General features: G+C 37.8%; 1 protein-coding gene across 10 annotated transcripts in view; it reads left to right on the top strand.

Annotated features, from left to right (window-relative positions):
* The window catches only part of pyd (zonula occludens-like protein polychaetoid), a 59,770-nt gene extending 38,473 nt beyond the window's left edge, over window positions 1-21,297 (top strand). For 7 of the 10 annotated variants that reach the window (XM_013310561.1, XM_013310559.1, XM_013310557.1 and 4 more), the window contains 25 exons: window positions 3,859-4,034; window positions 4,376-4,563; window positions 5,298-5,567; window positions 5,908-6,051; window positions 6,431-6,497; window positions 6,619-6,769; window positions 7,431-7,563; window positions 8,347-8,490; window positions 9,104-9,276; window positions 9,669-9,840; window positions 10,283-10,499; window positions 11,043-11,223; window positions 13,311-13,535; window positions 13,789-13,960; window positions 14,040-14,146; window positions 14,224-14,364; window positions 14,448-14,560; window positions 14,715-14,834; window positions 14,983-15,300; window positions 15,527-15,653; window positions 15,855-16,091; window positions 16,583-16,682; window positions 16,761-16,836; window positions 17,604-20,062; window positions 20,971-21,297. In XM_013310561.1, the coding sequence (XP_013166015.1) occupies window positions 3,859-4,034; window positions 4,376-4,563; window positions 5,298-5,567; window positions 5,908-6,051; window positions 6,431-6,497; window positions 6,619-6,769; window positions 7,431-7,563; window positions 8,347-8,490; window positions 9,104-9,276; window positions 9,669-9,840; window positions 10,283-10,499; window positions 11,043-11,223; window positions 13,311-13,535; window positions 13,789-13,960; window positions 14,040-14,146; window positions 14,224-14,364; window positions 14,448-14,560; window positions 14,715-14,834; window positions 14,983-15,300; window positions 15,527-15,653; window positions 15,855-16,091; window positions 16,583-16,682; window positions 16,761-16,836; window positions 17,604-20,062; window positions 20,971-21,194 (6,435 nt within the window). In that variant the 3' untranslated portion in view covers window positions 21,195-21,297. Of the gene's footprint in view, window positions 1-3,858; window positions 4,035-4,375; window positions 4,564-5,297; window positions 5,568-5,907; window positions 6,052-6,430; window positions 6,498-6,618; window positions 6,770-7,430; window positions 7,564-8,346; window positions 8,491-9,103; window positions 9,277-9,668; window positions 9,841-10,282; window positions 10,500-11,042; window positions 11,224-13,310; window positions 13,536-13,788; window positions 13,961-14,039; window positions 14,147-14,223; window positions 14,365-14,447; window positions 14,561-14,714; window positions 14,835-14,982; window positions 15,301-15,526; window positions 15,654-15,854; window positions 16,092-16,582; window positions 16,683-16,760; window positions 16,837-17,603; window positions 20,063-20,431; window positions 20,513-20,970 lie in introns of all 10 variants that reach the window. The other 3 variants (XR_001227836.1, XM_013310563.1, XM_013310565.1) reach the window with 3 other exon arrangements.
* The last annotated feature ends 625 nt before the right edge of the window (window positions 21,298-21,922 follow it).

The following is a 21,922-nucleotide window of genomic DNA, read 5'->3' as shown; positions in this document are numbered from 1 at the left end:
ATCTACGCCATTTGTTAACTCTTAAAATATTAACGTAACCTAATTATTTAACTGTATTGAAAACTACGTTTACGTATTTATCAAACGATTCTTAGTCAACATAAATATCGAATCATCTTCAACTCAACTTCATAACTCATATCATTGTATCTGCAATACTGCAATTAGTTACTCTTCGCTTGCATCGGCTGCGCATTACTTAGCATCTGTTTAGAAACCTTGCTTGGTGAGAGCGTTGTGAAAACATCGCATGCCGCTAGTATGAACGTGCCTTTTCCTGTGATAAAATTAAAAGTAAACGGGCCGTTTTGTGTTATCTGATTTGTAGAAAAAGGAGGTTTGTACGGGGGCTTAGTATCGACCGTATTTAATTGTTATAGAATACTCCTTGGCGATATTTCCAAACCAATACGACTAAGGAACCTTGAAGAAGCGAGCATACCATTTCCTTAAATGCCGGCAACGTATCTGCAGTTCCTCTGGTGTTGCAGATGTCCATGCGTTTCGTTGATCATCTCGGTGTTCCCGCCGCTCGTTTGCCCTGTTCTCGTATAAAAATACATAATTCCGCCAGTACGATGAAAGAAGTAACATAAACATGTAACTTCTTTCGTTTAATGGATTGATTTATTAATGAAACTGCAGTCAACTGTTATCAAAATTACAATTAGTAGTATTTGTGTTTGTTTATGTTAAATAACAAAACTGGTATTAGAGGTCTTATTGCTATGAAGCAATACTAAAGTTCAGAGATACCTGAAGATAATTTATGGTTGTCAGGCGTCTACGCGTGCCCAGCCTTGTTTTATTCTCCTCTCCATATTCGTCAAGTGTATAAAGATGTAAAGATATTTTATACGAACATTTTTATATCGATATTTTCCAAAATTGGTATGTTGTTAAAATATGCTTATGGTATAGTCAGAAATTTGTCCTTGCCTTAAATGTTAATTGCTGTTACTAATTTATTAAAGTTATATAATAGGAAAATAAAATTAAAACACCAAAATTCCTTAAGATGAATAAAATGTTCTAAAAACACAAAGCAAAACATTTTAAATATTTTACTTAACCCGAAAATATAACATACTCTTATTAATGCATTATAGTTAGTTTACAATGATTTATTATACTATATTAAAGATCATACTATAAAAACATGAAATGATAAACTAGTCGAATCTAGTAGTACACGCAGAGTCGTAAGTTTTAGTTAGCATAACTAAATTAGCATAAAGGTGTAGCACCATTCCCACACTTATTATAGGGCTGTCAAAATGCTTAAATTTTTTATTTTGCTGAACATTACAATAACTATTCGTACGTAGTAGATATAATATAGTGCTGGTAAAAGACAATCTGTAATCACAACGTATTCCGATGGGTCTGTACTTTAGTTTATTATTGTCAGCGATTACTACTTCACCGGCAAACTTGTTTTTTTCTGTTATACAGTTTTCATTTTGACGGTTGACAACCCTACATTGGTCACTCCCACTGCTATAAAACAGTCTGCAGTAAGCAATTCCCTGCCCAGTTTAATTTCAGTGCAGTTATGCTCCTTCCAGGTATTTTACGTGATATCACAATGTACTCGCTCTTTGTAATTAAACAGAAGCGGCTGTGGAAATACTTTGTGTTCTTGTTGTAATTTCAAACAGCTCTGAATTATTTTTCATGTATAATATGTCGAGTACGCATATTTGTTGCTTTCCATAAATACATCAAGATTGGTTATAAGATTGGCGGAAACCTTTATGAATGAATTTTTCAATCAAAACACACTATTAATCGCAACCTACACGAATCGACACCTTGCTTCTAATTGTCGGTACTAAACCCACGTCGTTTGAGATCTATAGATACATAACTTATTAATTTGTAATTTTCATGACCTTTATCTGGTGGATCTGGAGATTGCCATAGTTTAAGAACTTAATCAAACCTACAATGTCAAACAGACAATCGATAAAACTTTATCATATGATAAGGCACAATACATATAATAAATTCTAGTTTGATACCTTCACGCGTCCCTGAGACAAAGTATCTTGACAGACAGAAAAACGCACAATAAGGGTTCTGTTTTTTTTTCCTTTCGAGGTACGGAACTCTAAAAATGCAACAATTAAATGTATCGCAAAGTTATCATAACTTTTAAGTTAAGTTTTTCCTTTGTAACTTAACTTGAGGAAATAAATGATCCATTGTTTCATTTATATAATATCAAAAAAGCGGATCTGACAAAAATATATTTTTTTGTTATTGCATATGATAAGATAGCCTTGTAAATTATTTCCATCGATATCTGATAAAACTATGAATTTGCGACGTTCCATTTTCTATCCCAACAACTGGACATCCTACACCACGTTGTCCATTCGATTCCTTGAAACATCGTATCGCATAAGCAATGGCGATTGGCACCTTCTCACATTCCTCGGCCCCTCCCGCATCGGGTTCAACTGTTCGTCCTTGAATTATTCAAACATGACTCATATTTTATTTATACTCTGTGGTCTTCTATAATCATATTTATTTGATGGCGAAATTGGCAAGACTAGTTAGTAAGTATCTACTAACAAAACTTAAATGTGTAAAAAACGTCTAAACAATGAAAGTAGAAGCATAATATATTCGTAATCGTCGCCTTGAAGGTAGTAAAAGAAAAATGTGGCTTGGTGGATGTTATGATTTAAGAAAAAAAATTTAAAATGCCAGCCAGGACGAAATAAAACTGAGCAGATGAATATACAATGAACAGAATTTTACATTCGATCAGAATTTAGATCGACTTTCAAATAAAAAAGTTTCTCGATACTTCAACTCGTTATTTCTAAGAACAGATTCGATCGAAGGTAGAAATTTCCAAGTACAACACAATTCAATCTTGCACAATGGCTCATTAAGCAGTCTGTTGGTAAATATTTTCTATATAACACGACTGGATTTGAATATAGTACACTCTGTTAACGGTCATTGACCTTTTATGATTTTAATATCATCCTTATCGCTTTACAAAAATACTTCTTGTCGATAATATTAGTCATCGTTTGAAGATTGAACTTTGTAATACTTTACCATAAGATACAGACTATTACGTAACCCACAAGATGCTGTGTTTAATGTGCGATCCGGTTTTGATTGTTTATAGATAATATCGTGTATAGTTATGTTGATAAGACCATGTCTGGCTACTATAAAAATAACTTAATATCAGGTGGGATTCTGGTCAAGCGCTAGCCTATTCAAAATAAATAAAAATAGTATTGTGCCATGCAATCTTGCACACACAATTCTAAACAATGACATAATCTTTACAGATTTAAAAGTAAACTATCCTTTTATAATCCGTTTATATTATTTGGAGTAAAAGACAAAATGTAAAATACAGGAATTTCTCTTGCAAAAGTGTGCACTTAGTTGTAGCATAATATTCTAAGCAATTTAACTTCATAGCAATCATATCACTAATTCTTGCAGCCAACATGTTATGAAAGCGTTGACTTTAACAGGATTTGGTATCGGCTTACATAGCATTGTCACACACAGCGAACTATTTGTTACAATGTTACTCGTGTGTCTCTTTGTTACTGAGATAACTGCGTACGTAAAATGAGATCTGTCTCCATTATGGTTCAGATTTAAAAAGTATACCTACCACAGTGGTTGGGTATTTTATTATGCCCAAGTGCATTCACGTAATGGTAGGAAAATATCAAAGGGGAGGGTATCTATAAAAATATTTATTTCATATCTATGGACGTATATGTTCCTAAAATTGGAAGTTGTTGGTGCTTTTCCTTACTTTCTTCTTTGACGTTTGTGATTATTTCACGTGTCTTTGTCTTTTTTCAGACGGCTGAGAGGAGTGCTGGCTGGGAGACACACAGGGTGCGCCTGAACAGGGTACCGGGCTATGGGTTCGGTATCGCCGTGTCGGGCGGCCGGGACAACCCGCACTTCGCTAGCGGTGACCCATCCATTGCGGTGTCAGACGTGCTGCGAGGCGGACCCGCTGAAGATAAGTTACAGTATGTTTTAAATTTTGTATTTTAATTTATTTTATTTGCCGATGAATTATTATACCTTTTGTATGGTGTAGAATTACTTTTAACACACTAGCAATGTAAGTTTGTGTCGAAGAAGTTTTAGTTGGTTAATTATTTTTGCGCATTTATCAGACTAAGCCAAATACATAAATTATGATATTACCGATTATCTGAACAGGATCATCGGGATAATAACTTGAAAACTGAAAAGGTTAAATTCTGTTAAAGTTTCTTAGTTTGCGACATAGATGGTGTTGTTCTCAATATCTTCTCTTCCTCTCTCCCCCTATCTCTGTCTAATTATGATGTCGTATGTTTTGCAGAGTAAACGATCGAATAGTATCAGTGAATGGAGTGCCACTCGAGAACGTGGAGTATGCTCGAGCAGTGCAGGTGTTGCGGGACTCCGGGGCTGCGGTGTCGCTGGTGGTGCGGAGACGAGCACCCGCGCCTCCCCCCACTGCACCAACTACTATTAAACTATCACTCACCAGGAATGGGAAGAAAGAAGGTACGTAGAGGATACGGTAGCCTCATCTGTTTGTGGCTGTTCTAAGGACTTTGATGCAATGATGACATTACATGAAAAAAGAACAATAAGGTAGAAAGATAATTGAAAAACACAAGAGGCTGAACATCTTTAAACGCTTGAATTCTAGTTAGCTTCCATTATCGTGCTCTTATTTCCTTGTTCTTGAATTGCCATCCCTTTCATTCTCTTTGGGAAAAACAGAAATAACTATTATCTTGTAAAAGTGAATTTTCTTACGTGTGTTTTTACTCATTTCTTACCCTTCACCACCATGTTTTACCAACAATAGGAGTATAATACTTTCTTACCATTCGCCCATTCTTTTTCATTTTTCCTTTCATCCTTTAATTTGCGGTTAAAATATCTGGGAAGCGAAAGCGCTCTCTGTATTACTGAGAACAAAAGGTCGTCTAGCCCTCGCAGACTTCTTAAAGTGAATGCTTTGTTAACCGCTAGACGTTCACTTTCACAACAAATAACTATTATTGTTAATTCCTTGTTTTGAAAATATGAACTAGCTGTTGCCCGCGACACTGTCCGCGCGAAATATAATTAGTAGCCTATGTGTTCTTCCAGACTATGTTCTATATGGATGCCAAATTTTAGCAAGAGCCATGCAGCCGTTGTGGAGATACCTCGTAACAAATATCCATCCATCAAAATATTCGCATTTATAATATTGTACCGTTAAATAAAAAAAACGTTTGTTTCAGACTTCGGTATCGTCCTAGGCTGCAAATTATACGTCAAAGAGTTAACGATGCGAGCAAGGGAACAGCTCAATCAAGCTGGTCAGGGTCTATGTGAAGGAGATGTGGTGACCCGCATCAACAATACTCCAGTTACCGATGCTATGACACTTAAAGAGGCACGGAAACTTCTGGAGTCCTGCAAAGACCGCCTCAACCTGGTAGTCACACGGGAACTAATACGTGAAGAGACAGTCACCAATGGAAATTATCAGAATAATTATAATAGTCTAGGTATGTTCACATATATTTTTGTCAGCTTAACTAATTAACTTTTTTCTTATAAGTATGGATTAGACGTCGCCCACGACTCCGTCTGCCAAAATTAAAAAAAGCATAATTTATGTTTTCGTTTTATCGAGATCGCTACATGTACAAGGTCTTCACCTACCCCGAGAGATAGAGTTCCAAAGATTTTTAATTTTTTGTAGAACGCACTCTCATCAGACTGCATGCGAAATTGTATTCACTTGATGCTCGTCTTCTGTGTTGTATTGCACCGGGCGCCTGGCACATTAGTGCAACAGTTGTCGTCTACCATTATTGAATGTTTAGAATTTGTTGTGTTGTACAGAGGCGTCCCCACTGTCGTACGGGGCGGAGTCTCTGTCGTACGGCAGCGGGCAGAATGTGTACGTGGCGGCGCCGGTGCGGGGGGCGGAGTCGCGCCGACCTGACGCTGACCAGCCGCCCCGCCCGCCGCCTCCGCGCAGCGACGGTAAACATCGACCAACTATTCTGATACAAAAAACGTTGTGAATTGTCTCAATACGTTTTTTTTTTAATTTACACAGTTTTCAATTAAAATTTATGAAACTAGATGTCGCCCGTGACTTTGTCTGCGTGGCAAAAAATAAAAACATTATTTGTACCAATGCCAAAATTCTTAGAGATTTGTTAAACCGTTCTGGAGGTACTTTTTAACAAACATCCATCCATACATTCAAACATTCGCATTTATAATATTAGTAAGGTTTTTTAAAATTGGATATTTACTCATAACCCAAAGGGGTTGGCAGAACTTACTTCTATGCGGTGCGCGCATTTAGGAACCTTTTTCTACTTCTGCTAAAATATTGAATTGTTGGTTATTTCAGATTACTACAGCAGCAGAAGACAGTTGTACGAAGAAGATGGAATGACAAATCAGAGAAACAAACCACCGTAAGTTCATCTTGTATACAAGATTCTTCTAATAGTTGCTCCGTGCTAAAATTACTAATATTTCAGTTTTCAGGAATAGAAAAGGTTACAAATATGTGTTAAATTGCAATTTGTGTTGCAGGAGCGAGCCGCGACTGATCAGTTTCCAGAAGGAGGGTTCAGTAGGTCTGCGGCTGTGCGGCGGCAACAGGTCCGGCGTGTTCGTGTGCGGGGTGCAGCCCGCCTCGCCCGCCGCGCTGCAGGGACTGCAGCCTGCTGATAAAATACTCAAGGTTAATACTATATTATGTAGACAAAATAAAACAAAGTGATCCTATAAGGGTTCCGTTTTTTTCCTATTAAGTACGGAACCCTAAAAAATAAAAAAAACTTATCCATGTATTATGTTTTCGTACAGGTTAAAGCACCACCTCAGTGCAAAAATATAGAAAAACGCATTGTTCTAATTACAGTTTCTTTAGCCAAATTTTTAGAATCGGCTATCTCTGCGTCCCCTTTTCTGTCGATTAAAGATAGGCAACGCATCTGAACTACGGATCTCTATGGGCAGCGATCGGTTCGCCATTTCGGCTTATTGCCGCTTGCTTGTTTGCCATCTTGTGATATAAAAAGTCTTATTTAGATATGTATGTAGTTTTAGACATTATTGGTTAAAATCATTTGGCGCGAAAGACGCACTTACGACACCCAATCGAGTGTCAGAATGATTAGTGAGGGGATATAAACGTTGACATTTTAATAAGGCTAGTATTGCGCCAGTACACCGGCACACTGTCGGATTTTCTTCCTAACAATACAAAAACCCAAAGTGGATTTTAGTATCTGATATAAGAATTGTCCACGATTCTCTTTTGTCGGTTTCATAACAATTTGTGTTTTTCTATGGGTGAGTTGTCAAGTTTTTTTTTAATTCATATAATATAATGTTGTAAGGTGAACGAGATGGAGATGAAGGGCGTGACGCGGGAGGAGGCGGTGCTGTTCCTGCTGAGTCTGCAGGAGCGCATCGACCTGATCGTGCAGCACGCGCCGCACGAGTACAACGCCGTCGCCAGCGGACAGACCCGTTAGTATATACTGGATAACCAATTTTTTTTATAAATACTTATAATATTTTCCCATGTGAATTTAAACTTGGGAAATTTTTTATTATAAATACAAAAGATTAGGTTTCTTAGTAATTTATTGCCTGTCAATTTTGTTACATTTGCATGATGAAAAGTTGCCTAAGAAATCTGAGATTTATAAAAAAAAAATTTGTAATATTAGAATCATTCTTATGAATATTTGTTATTTTTTAACAATAACTAGTTTAGAGTCTAACTGCTGTAGCAGTCCCTTAGTGTAGATTTAGTAAACGAAACACTAAAGCACTGCTTACAATTTAACAAATCATTAAAGTTTGGGACATTAACCGTGGGTTTCCGAGACCAAAATCTCTGTTTAAAACATATTGTTATATCCGTTCTGTCAAAGTTAACAGGGATGATAATATGTTTTATACAGAGTCTAGCTGTCGCCCGCGACTCCGTCCGCACGGAATTAAAAAAAACATAATTAGTAGACTATGTGTTCTTCCCACACTATGTTCTATATGTATGTCAAATATCATCGAGATCCGTTAATCCGTTCTGGAGATACCTTTAAACAAGCATCCTTGGAAACATTATCATTTATAATATTAGTAAGAAAAGTAAGATTTTGCATTAGGCCAGCGTGGTTGACTATGGTCTAGTCACCCCTAACCTAGGATAGGCTCCGAACCCTCGGTGGGGACATATAGTGAGCTGATGATGATGAAGTAAGATTTTGGTGTCAGAAAGTGACAATAGATTGTTTTGTATTACAGCGGGTGATTCGTTCCACATAAAGACTCACTTCCACTACACGGAGGCGCGCGAGGGCGAGATGTCGTTCCGCAGCGGGGACGTGTTCCACGTGGTGGACACGCTGCACAACGGTACTGTCGGCGCATGGCAGGTCTACAGGATAGGTCTGTACACATCACTACTATGTTTCAACTCAAAATTTGTCCCACAATTACCTCTCAGAATGCACAAACTACAATAACCTGTAGTAAAAAATGCGCGTTATTTTCTTTGGGTGATCAAACAAAATGATCTTTAGTTATTTTTATAAAAAAAGCTTTTTATTTTTTAAGTAAATCGCTTATGAGTCCAAAATGTTAGTGTGATGTTTTTCTGACTTAATAACGATGACGTCATAATGCATGTATGCACATATCTATTTGAATCGCACAATGTACGTTAAAAATCGTTATTACCAGTTTCTTATATTTGTATAAGACACTTTATTCTTTATCACAATATCTACAAAATTAGACTTAGAATAAAAATGACTCATTTATCATTTTTTTTCTAAGAGTTTTCCATCACACTAATACATATAGTATACTATATGTGTCCCGCAACTGCGTTCGTACGGTATTTGAAAACTTAATTAAGTAGCTTATTTGTTCTTCCAGACAATGTTCTACATCTGTGCCGAATTATCAAGATCCAAGCAGCATATCTACAGATACCTTGGGATGGACATCCATCCACATTCAAATGTTCATATATTTATATTAGTAATATTATTCTCAGGTCGTAACAATCAAGAAGTTCAAAAGGGTATAATCCCCAACAAGGCGCGCGCTGAGGAGCTCGCCACGGCTCAGTTCAATGCTACAAAGAAGGAAATGTCTGGTAACGACGGCAAGAACTACTTCTTCAGAAGACGAAGGTCCACACATCGCAGAACTAAGAGTCTTGGAAAGGTAAGATAATAGTTGGGTTCTCGTTGCTTACTTCGTTACAGGGAAAGTTTACTTAAGGTTAAGTTAGTTATCTATACATATTAATATAATTAGAGTGTCTGTATATCGAGGAATTGACTTGCTGAGAACGAAAAAGCAAATATAAAAAAAAATGTCCTCTTATGAAAGAATGTATGTTAGTCCGCAAGGCCGTTTTATTTCGAGTGATCCGAAAAGCTGGACTGTTTATACTGACTTCGACGGAAAAGTAGCTGATATACGCGATCATGTACAGACGAAGTCGCGGGCGACCGCTTGTAAAGTTATAAAAACAATCTCTAAGGATTATTGGTTTACATAAGATGAGAAATATTAAGAACTGTTATGATTCAATGAATTATTTGAATATCCAGGAGCATTGGGACGAAGTAGTACTATCAGACAGCATCAGCAAGTTCCCCGCGTACGAGCGCGTGTCTCTGCGCGCTGCGGGCTTCGTGCGTCCCGTCATAGTGCTGGGAGCTGCTGCTGACATCGCGCGCGACAGGCTGCTGGCTGAACATCCTGACTCCTTCGCCACACCCAGTAAGTATACGATAACGTGACACCTTAGTGTGTGACGTCATATGTTTCAAGGTTCCTTTTCCCCCCCTCGGTTATAAGTCTAGATTCGCCCGCATCTGACATATATTTGCTACTAGCTGTCGCCCGCGACTTTATCCGTGCGGATTTTGAAAAAAAATACTAAATTAGCCTATGTGGTCTTCCAAGCTATGTACTACATCAAGATCCATGGAACCGCTCTGGAGATAACAAACATCAATCCATCCATCCTTCCATCCATCAAAACATTCAAATTTATAATATGAGTTGCTCACTCTATAACTGATTTTGACTCTATAACTCTAAATAAATAAAGACCTCTTGGACCTTATTAAAGGGAGTTTAAGCAGATTCATATTATAATGCCCCATCATCTTAAACACAACCCTATCACATTAATAATAAGGTTGCATTTACATTACAGAAATGGACAGTACATTAGAAGACAGCAAGACTAAGTCTACCGGTATAATCAGACTATCCAGCATCCGCAGTATAATGGAGCGAGGGAAACACGCTCTCATAGACATCACACCTAACGCAGTCGACAGGCTCAACTACGCACAGTTCTATCCCATAGTCATCTTCCTTAAGGCTGACAATAAACACGTCATCAAGCAACTTAGAGCAGGACTACCCAAGTAAGAGAGTAATATTATGAATTAAAAAAAAAACTTTATTTGTCTATATGTATAGCTTATATATTACGTCTGACTATGTTCTACATCTATGCCAAATTTCAGTGATCTTATTATTATTAGCTGTTTTGGATTTACCTAATAATATCCATCCATCTATCAATCCAAATATTCGCATCTATGATATATGTAAGATTACTGCTTTACTATAATATGCTATCTAATCTTCTTAATCATTCTTTAATTTCAAATATTGCAAATTGGTATCAACAAAAGACTAAAATAGAGAGAAGAACGAAATAAACCCAAAGAAAAGCATGTAAATAATTGCAGAAATTCATTTTTAATAATTTCTACTACACGTTTCGTTCTAACAGTGAAATAAACGCCTAAATATTTTTTATGAAAGCTTATTTTTTTTTTAAATCTGGTAATATTTGCAAACATTAAAAACTGTCATAAAGACGATTGAAGCGCCCACTCCTGGATGTTTATATCATTAGGCTATAAGCAAGTTTATTTAAACAATTAAAATATCACTTGTAGATCTGCGCACAAATCATCGAAGAAGCTTCTAGAACAATGTCAGCACATGGAGCGCGTGTGGGGCCACGTGTTCACTCACACCATCACGCTCAACGAGGCCAACCAGACCACCTGGTTCTCCAAGCTAGTAGAACTGATACAGCGGACAGACCAACAGAAATTCTGGGTCTCCGAGACAAAGGTTAGATCTTATTTAATATTATTAAAACCGCACAAATATATTTTAACTAGGTTTTATTTGTAAAACATCAATTTTAAGGTTATAAATTTTCGCGGGCTTTTATTTAAGCGCGCGAAACAAACGAATCTCATGAAATTTATGGTTAACGGTTATTCTAAGGTTAATTTTATAGATTGCTAATTATTTAATTATTTTTAAATATATAAATATAGATACATACAATATTGTTATTTTTATATAAATATTGTCTTGATTCTATGCAAATTGGTAGAGAACCGCACTTGATTTACAGTAAACATAGACTATATATATTTTCACGACAGAACAACCACCCTTATTTCTTTCTTTACACATATCGCACAAAATTGTATTCAATTATACAATGTTTAATATCTAAATCATTCATTTCTGGGTATTTTGGACTAACAATATATAGATAAAAATATATGGTTCATTTTTTGTATCGCAGCAAGTTCACGCTTTGAGGTGGTCGCTTGATAAATGCAGTTTGCATCGGTATAGTGTATGTGCTCTTTGTATTTCATTAGTCCTTACATACAAGGGATGTGTGATTCACACACTTCCTTATAGTGTAAGGTATTTTATTAACCTATTTCTTTCTGTTCTGTCTCTTGCGGCGGTGTAGCACGTTGAAATGGTGTCGGATATATACTTCCCAGTACCGCCTTCACCCTATCCAGCTTTCTATCCGATCTCCCCTCCCATCAGCTACGGCCGCTCCCAAACCCCACAACGAACGATCCGTTCGCCACAAAACATGCCATCTAACTTCACACTTACAAGCACTAAACGTCATGATCAAGTGTATGATGCTAACAGAAATCATGTCGTGCCATACTACTACTCTGAAACTTTAACACCTTGCATGCCGAACAATATGTACAGCGTTCCTAACCAACTTAGCAACAGAAATAGGCACACGTTCGCTAGTTACCCTTACGATGAAAGGCATAAATATTATCAAAGAATAAGAACTAATGCCAGAGTTAATAACGCTGTTAATGCGTACCCAGAATCTCATAGTCTCACTAAGAGTAATTTAATGCAGCCTCAGTTTAGACCATACAGCGTTCTAGAACGTTCTACTAATTCACCAATATCTAACACCCAAAGGCCTAATTCAGTAATGCCAGTGACTGAACAATTCCGCCCGGCGTCTGCTTTCTTCCAAAACGAACCCAAATCTGATGATATACCAGAATGGAAGGCGCGTCTTATAAAAGATACACCAAAATTGGCTAAAGGTTTGGACCAACCTTTAAAGCCAATATGTAAAATTCCAGATTGCAATTGCAACGGTAAGATTGCCCGTACAACGTTCAGTGAATGTCGAACTTTGCCGTCTGTTTCTCCGCGTTCTTTGCTTAAACAAAAGAACTTATCTTTGCCAACTCTAAAATTAGAAGAGTTTGAAAAAGATGACAAATTAAATACAACCGAAGCTGAAAGAGATGTGCCTATTCTGAACAAACCTATATCTGAACAAAATTTAGGGTATGTTTAGGAACGCTTGCTTTTATTACATTCAAAAAGTTACCAAAATGCTTGTTAATTATTTTATTTTGTTAATTGCATGTTTGTTTCTATTTAATGTATGCATTTTATTTCATTTATTATTTACTGTATATTGCTTAATAACATTTTTGTATTGGATATTTGTTTTGTTGCATGGATAAAATTTTATATTAATAATTCTTTTATATGATTTTTTTTCAAATCCAAACTACTCAATAATTTACCAAAGATCAGTGTGTGTTATTTAGTTTTTAATTACGTTCACGAATTTACCAGTGTTAAATACCACGATTTTGTAATTAACTTTCAAACACGAAAGGGTATATATCATTTTTTTTTCTTTCTCTCATGTTTGAAAGTTAATTTGAATTTTGTTTAAAGCATTAATCATTCACAGACGCTAAACACGATTTTAGTTTTAACGTGTTTTTTGCAATCATTCATTTTGTCTTGTCTTGTCACCCCATTCCATAAACCCACCCTATCGTCGGACGCCGCATTTAAACTGGATGCCACGAAATGGCTGCACGAAAAAAAATGGCGGAAAACAGAGACCTGAGCCGCTGTCAGATGACTTTTTATTCTCAATGTCGTCGAGTACGGAGAATAGATTGTCCTACGCATCTAGTCCGGAGAGTGATTTGGAAGTGAGTCCGCCTCCAGCGCCGAGATTGGTCAAGTCATCGTCAGACCCCTCGATAGCCACTACACAAGACAACTTGGACAGAGACGACGATATCAACCATATGGTAGACGCTGTTCCTCCACCTTACACGGTTGGTGACATTCATACTTATTATTTTAAAAATCACAATGAGTTTATTCATTCTACATCTGCATGCTTCTAAGTTAAATGTTCAATCGCTTTCATGTGTTGTTCTAAATTCGTGATGAGTTTTAGATGTTGGGATTGTGCTAAGGTTAATTGTTCAAAACATTAAAGTGGTATTTTAGCTTAATATACCAAATTAAAGTAAATAAATTACCAGAATATAACTTAAACTTTTGACATTTTATTTCCGTAAACAGCAGGGTGGCTACGGAGACAGCAAATACGGTTTCTCTGCGAACGGCAACGGAACTTCTAACAATGGCCTTAATCATGGCCAGAATGCCCACATGGGCCCCAACTCTGAGGCCCCGCCCTACCAGTGCAGCCCTATGACAAATTCTCCCCCGCACTCACCTTTATACGGAACAGGTAACGTTAAGTGCAAACAACTCACTTTAAAATCAACAATTTTTTAACAATATTAATTTGCCGTACTTTTTATGGTCAGTACCAGAGTTGCCGCCTCGTGGGCCAGCCGCGCGACCTACGGGCGGAGTCCTACTACCTGCCCCGCCTCCTACGCGCCCGCCCCACTCGCTAAGACATAATCCTCAAGTGAGTTTACTTTTAATTGAAGATTCGTGCGGATGTATACGAATTTTGTCATTTGAAAAAATGTATTTGTGGTACAGAATCGTCCGAGTGCGCAGGAGAGGCTGTTCGGCGCTGGCAAGGAGGGGCCGGAGGAGGCGACGTATGCCGCACGCCCCGCCTCCATGCACCTGCCGCAAACACAGGGCTCGCTCGACAGACATCGACACGGATCTAACCCGGTAGCTACATATGTCTTATCGAACTGTGCATACATTTTTTAAATTATTTTAATCATAAATTCACGGTTAAGTTTTATTCACAGCAAAGTTCGTACGAGGGCAGCGGGTACGAGTATGGCGTGTCAGGGGGCGCGGGGGGCTGCCGACTACCGCTGCCACCTAACGCACCTGACGATCTTAAAGTAGCACCACCTGGGTGAGTCATAAAACCCATGTAACGAACCCTCGTAGTAAAGTCAAGCCCAGTTAGCTCTAGCGGCTTCAATCCTGTTTCTCAGGTTATTCTGCATTGTGGCGTCAAACATTTTATGAGTACATTCGTTCAACTAATAGTTTAATGTTTATTTTAGCAAAATGGAGCCGCCGCCCCCACCCAACCCGACAGCCATGTCCGCGCAGAGCCCGCAGCGCAACTCGAACTCACACGAACACCCCTCACTAGACTACAGACCCCAAGAGAACAACTACAGGTAAAAATAACCTATAAACAACTCTAACAGCCCAGTGTTATAAGTGGTCTCCCTTAGTGACCAATTAACCACTCTTAATGAGGCAATAAAACCAATGTATATTTATAATATTTTCTGAAATTAACACGAGATGTATACTAATAAACAGAAGCAATGATGGCTACCGAAGCAACAGACCAGCTAACGGCGGCAGTCCGCACGCGCAGCAAGCACAGCACGCACCTCAACACAGTCAACTTGCTGCACAACACGCGCAACAGCACAATCAGCTTGCTGCGCAACATGCACAGCAACACAGTCAGCTAACACCGCAGCACGGACCACAGCACAGTCAGCTAGCTCCGCAGCACGCAGCGCAGCATAGTCAGCTTGCTTCGCAGCATCCGCAGCATTCGCAGCAAGCGCCGCAGCATGCCCGCGGACCTTCACTGCCTAATGTACCCACCAACGACCACGCCAAGTATAGGCAAGTAATATTTAAGACGTAATGTACGTTTCTTATACTAAATCAATGCTTGCAAACGATTTATATTTCATATGTTTGTAACTAATAAACTCAAAAACTACTGAATCGATTTACATTATCCCATAGTAACAAAGGCTATATTTAACTTTATATTTTTATTATTTAAATGTTGGGTATTAATATTGAAGTAACTTTACCTTATCTAGAACTTGTAATTTTTGTTTAGCGCCCGAACAAACTCAGCGTCCCAAGCGGACTACCAGCGCAGCTCTGGCCCCGCCTACAAGCCCGTGCCGCCCCCAAAGCCCAAACATTACCGCCCACCTGACGCCATGCATCACAACAGAAATGGGGTAAGTTGAAACCTAAAAACTTCCGTCGGATATACAAGGATTTTGGTTCTCTCATATTTCGTAAGATTTATCTTTTTGGTTATCATTCTCTTGCATAATCTTATTGAAATGCTTTCTATTTTTTTGTCTTCCAAATAGACCCATTTATCTTCGGAGTATGTAAAAAATTATTCTAATTAAAGTTATCTGTTATTTTATCAGAGTATGGAACCGGCGCAGTCAATAGGTCCGAATGGGCAACAACTGCGCGGAGCTGCACCCCCGCAGTATTCCCACTCGCACTCAATGTCGCAGCCGCTTCAGCAACAGCTGCCGCACCAGCAGCACCAGCAGCATCAGCTGCAGCACGGACAGCACCCGCAGCTGCCGCAAATGCCGCAGCACCAGCAGCAGCATTCTCAGCCTTCACACCGCCCGCATGGACATCCTAACTACCAGGTTTGCTATTTTAAGTGACTTTTTTGCTTTTTGGAGGAATCTTTAGAAGATCAAGCTTGTCTCACTAAAATCCCGTCGGTGAACATCCTCAAATGTAACTGACGAGAGTCCCAAGATCTCCAAAGGAACGTATAATGACCAGTTTAATTTATTGCAGTCCAGTCGATAAATCCAGCACTGGCTTACCAAAATACACTGGTAGCACTGTGTGGGTTCCAATGTGGTTTGACAATATTCTTGTTTAAACTGGATACGATTATTGGACTGGATGATGTAATTGGTTTATTTTGTATGTATTTCTACGAAAAAATTCTATCGTTACTTAAAAAACTTTAATATAGTATTAATAAATGTAATAAGAGAAGAGATTGGCTCTTGAAGCACAGGACAACATAGTTCAAGAGCCAAGGCTCTGACGAATATATTAATTAATTTCACAATAAATCTTTATTTTTATTATTATTTAAATATGGATAAAATGTGGTGAACAGCAAGGAATGTATGGAGGTCAGGTGGGGGCGCAGTCGCCGCCGTACGCCGGGCCGCCGCCGCACCGCGCACTCAATCTGCCACACAACCCACAGCTGATAGGTACTACAGCTTTCTCATACTGAGTTAACATAAATAAGAAGAATATAACATAATTTATATATCAAAATTGTTGTCTAGATCTAGCAGGTAGCCGAGAACAGCGTGGTTCAGCTTTCGAGTTGTATAGAAAGCCGCAGCACATGCACAACTTAAGGTAAAATAGACTTTAAGCTCACACACATAGAGTATAATTTCCTATACACATCTGAAATTTCCCTATAAAATCATCTACAATGTTTCTACATAATGCATGTTGAATTAATTTCTCAAGGTCCCCAGTTTTCGGCCTACAGTTGGTCTGTACAATTTGCTCTAACATGCAAACACCGATCGCTTCACAAACGACTAACAATGTCTTGTCGGGCTCAGTATTAGCTATGGTATTGTACGTGGTCATTTTTATACATACCTATTTATTGTAACATATATCTTTGTATCGGCCGTTAGCTTGTCCACTTGTTATATTGGAATAACATTTGTAAACCGTTCTAAGTTTGTTCAGCAAATAGCAGTATGTGTCTGCATTTTAGTGCAACTTGTTGATATTTCAAGCATATTGATTTAATTTGTCTACTATCTTATTCTCGCTGTTCATCTCTTTCTATCATCTTAAAATCTTTTTCTATTATCGATTTTAATCTTCAATATTATCTTCATTAGTATTTAATTGCAAATTTATATTGAATATTTCTTGCTTTTTTCTACGTGCGACATTTATTTCAATATGCTTTTTTTAATAATACAAATTCACATTTCAAGAATTGACATTACGTGGCGACATCTCAGAGCCTTCAATATGGTTGCATTATGATATTCTAATATTTCATCGATCAATAATGTATCGTATATTGAATTATCTGATGTCTCCATAATATCCATCATTGAGTAACTAAGTGGGTATTTGGTTGTGGGTTTCCACAGCTCGTCGGATGCGATGAACTCCAGCGCGGAGCCCGACGAAACGTTCTCGCCTAAAACTAAAAAGAAATTGTCGAAAAAACCCTCATTCATTAAAAACGCGGTCCTCGATTTGTTCCGTTCGAAAACGAAAAGCTCTAGAAAAGTTTCGAGACAGAAGTCTCTGTGCGAAAGTGACCTGCAGCAGAGCAACATGACTCAGATGCCGATACTAAGACGAGAGAAATCTGACTTAAGCGATATGAACATACACATAAGAAACACACAAATACGAAATCAAATGCTGCAGAGAAGCAATTCTACGTCATGCGAGAAGCCTGTTCTCAAACCTATTTTAAAACGACAAAGTTCATTTTGTGACGATAGAAATGGCTCTATTTGTACAGTAAGAGATTACGAAGCCAAACCGGTGTGGAAAAGTCTAAGAAGACAGAATTCCATGTGCGAAATCGAAACCGAACCGAAAGTTACCCCATTGTTACGCAGACAGAATTCCCTCATTGAATATAATAGACGAGGGATATACGGACAGACGTCCAACTTTAATATGATTACTAAAATAGATCCCATTTACCAAAGAGCGCAGCAAACGAAACATGAACCATTTTATCCTACTCAATCCCTACCTCCAGAACCAATCTACCAAAGTAAAGAACATGTAGTATACGATCCTATACCTAAGCCGAGGAGAACATATACCTCTATTTACGATACCTCCAGTGAAAACCCATATGCGAGTCGATCGGAAATTTCTAATCAAAGTTATGAAAATCCTTACGGCAACCGTGACACTGTGGCGATGCCAATTATTGATCCACCATATGCCTCCAGAACTGAATGCATTCGTGACAACCCATATGCGACGAGGAACGATATGGAATGCCCTTATGGTACTAAACATGACGTGACAAAGCAATCCGATTCATTTTATAGCGAATCTCCGTATTCTAGCAAGGAGCAAATGTTAAGATCTAGATTACCATCTGAAAATCCTTATACCACTAAAGAAGAAATGTTAAGGCAAAGATTTTCAGAATCTCCTTATAACACTAAAGAAGAAATGCTAAAGCAAAGACTAGAAGGCTCTTTTGCTGCTAAAGAGTCAATATATGGTAAAAGAACTTACGAACCTCCACCGAATACTTCTTGGTCAGAAAATTCTTATAGCATAAGACCAGATCGGAGGTTACAGACTCCTGTTAACTATCCCGGCCGCATATCGCCTATGAGTAAATGTATGAGCGAACCTCCATACGCCACTAGAACAGAGATGATGTCAAGAATTGGACAAACTGAGTCACCGTACGCATCACGGCCCGAAGTTAAATCCAGCTGTTCCGATAGTAATTATGGAAGTCGACAAGAAATGTGCGATACAATACGCCCCGCTTCGGCGGAATGCACATACGTATCTAAACAAGAAATTTTAACTCAAAAAGCGGCCTTCCTTGCTAGCAAAGAATCCAATTACGGATCAAAATTAGAAGAAAAGCTTGAGATAATAAAACAGAGGAACCAAGCAAAGAAAGACATGATATATCAAACCCGAAAAGAGGCAAATGAAAGCGACACTATGAAAGTTAGAGAGCCTTTATATGTTTCTAAAAGAGAATTAAAAGATACAGTTATTTACGAATCTCATAACGAGGCTAAGGATGTTGCACCGTCACCAGCAGTATCCCAGGGTAGCAGCACTAGAAGTAGCCCGTATGAGCTAAGCGATGCAAATCATTTGTCGCGTCGAGAACCGCTGTACCAATCAAAAGCGGAGGTTCAAAGTTCTAAAGATACTGAGGTATTCCAAGAGATCGACTTTTCAAAATTAAGACTAACCGAGTCAAAAACGGACGCTGAAAAGGAAAAATCAAAAGCAGAAAATATTTTGAAAGGGGAACCGATTTATACTCCCAGATTGCATGGCAAAGATGAACATATTTCTAATGCTTTAAAAGCTACGTCTTCGCCCATACCGTACGAGTCTACAACATCTATGGAAACACAATATGCATCTGAATGCAGTATGAATTTCGAAAACAAACCACAAAGTACTCCATACACATCGCAAGATTTACAAGATAAGGCGAAATCAAACAGAATTGTTACATTTTGCGAAAGAATCGCCGAGAAAAGTGCAGAGAATAGTCAGGACACTTCAGAAAATATGTCTACGAGTCGAAATGAAACAACAATAATTAATAATGAGAATACAGTAGTGCAAGCGTCATTATCAGAAGGGAACGAGTCGAGTAATAAGTCAGGCGAAGCCGAGCCTGATGGACCTCATACGACTTGGGGTATTTTCGATAGTGAAGGAGGTGTATTAGAAGACAGACAATGGGGTGTATCTCTGATTATACCGCCAAAAGCAATAGCTCCAGGCATCAAGCAAAAGATCTACTTTACGGTGTCAGACCCGCGATTGAGCCAGCGCGTGGGGGGACCTCCCATCGATATGGATAACGGTAAATGCTTGTATAACAAAGCACGCGATGTAGTATGTTAGACAGCACTTACTAATTGGCTAATTCACTGAATGGATTGGACAGATATTGGGCAATGAAATGCAAGAATCGGGAGTGTTTTTGCCGTATTCCTTCAACAATATCGCTTTTGTTTGGATTTTAGACAGTTTTTAGATTTGCATGAATTACTGCATGAGGATTTAATGGTTTTGCAATTAATTAATTTCTATATATTAATTTATTTATTCTAATAACTATGTTTATTTGGAACTTATAAAAATGACAAAATCACTATCAATAACATATGTCACCAACCTAATGCATTTAACTCTAGGGGATGTTAAAACATTTATGTTTATATTTACGCAGTTTCTGCAACGCAATACACTCGTACTTAGAAATCGAGGAGCGAAGACGTCGACTGTGCTACCTCTACCCAACAGTTAACCCGTACGTTTGATGAAACGTTTCATGTCTTTGTGCACTGTTCACACTTGTGCAAATGTTTACATTCTTGTGACGTCAGTTTCTTGCCTTTTGATTTATTCAGAATCTCGTCTCTTTACTTTAATTATTTTATTTCCTATAAACAATTTCAATGGAAATAAGATTCGTCTTTTGGGCTTAAAAGATCTATATTTCAATTTCTTATGTTTGGCTTTATATTTTATTTGCTTTCTCATCTGCCTTGCTCGCTCTAACAAGCTGCATTAATGTGTTGCGATTTGTGTTTGTGTGTTTTTTTTTATTTCCCTACATCTTATTATTTAATTGTAAAATTCCCTTTATTTCTGATTTTATGCCTTTTTGCTCAAAACTGTAAATTCTTAAAAATTGTACAAATTTTTACTGAACATATTTCGTATGATAATTTACTATAGGAATATAATTTTAATCGCTATAAACAGGTGAAGCAATGCTATCCCCGCTAGTGATGTGCGGTCCTCAAGGGCTTGTGTTCCTGAGGCCCGTAACACTCAGACTGCCGCACTGCGCCAACGCGGTACCTTCCCTGGGCCTTACTATAAAGGCCACTGACACCGAGGCCCATCTCAGCACCGACTGGGATCAAATACATCTCCCCGCTACGACCACATTGAATACTGTCGCCGTTAAAGTCGACCATTTTTAGTAATATTTCGTTATTGTCTTGTTTATGGTGATTTTATTTACAATGGTAACACAACTTTAAAACTTTACTTTATTATTTCTTCTTGGAAAGAAAAAATCATTGAATTATGTTATGAAATAATTGGAATAATTAATGTGTAATTTGGAAAAAGTTTTACGTGTTTTAAAATCAACGTAATTTTATAAATTGTTAGTAATCTGTCATAATTCGTTCAAATATTTAATCTGTTACAAAGAAATTAGAAAAAGCGGTGTCAGTTAATATCTTTGATCTCTTTCTAAGTAAAATGTCTTCATTTACTATTGTGTAAGCAAAGTTTTTTACTTTAGAAATAGATATTGTGTACCGGTACACAGGGGTTTTTTTAAAAATGCCTTAATAATGCTAAGATGCACTCCATACTAAGATATTGACATACTCTAGATAATCTATAGTCCGCTGTCAAAATACTGGAAAAACTATTGAATGTCAATCGATTAAAATATAGTTTTGAATTTTACAAAAAAGGGCCTCCGGAATCTACGAAATATTTTGACAGAGCAGTCTAAGTATTAACTGGAAATATCCTAACTTCAAAAAATATTTTTTTTTTATTTCTCGAAATTACAGTCTAGTCACTGCATCGCACAATATATAGCAATTTCACGAATCAGAATGTTAGTATGGAATGAATTTTAAGGCGTTAAATGATCTTAAAATTATAAACTCACGTCAAATAATTCCCACCT

Source organism: Papilio xuthus, unplaced genomic scaffold (assembly GCF_000836235.2).
Source record: "Papilio xuthus unplaced genomic scaffold, Pxut_1.1 DF827714.1, whole genome shotgun sequence".
Classification (NCBI taxonomy): Eukaryota; Metazoa; Arthropoda; class Insecta; order Lepidoptera; family Papilionidae; genus Papilio; species Papilio xuthus.
The sequence above is the reverse complement of the archived record's forward strand: the minus strand, read 5'-3'. Positions and strand labels throughout refer to the sequence as shown.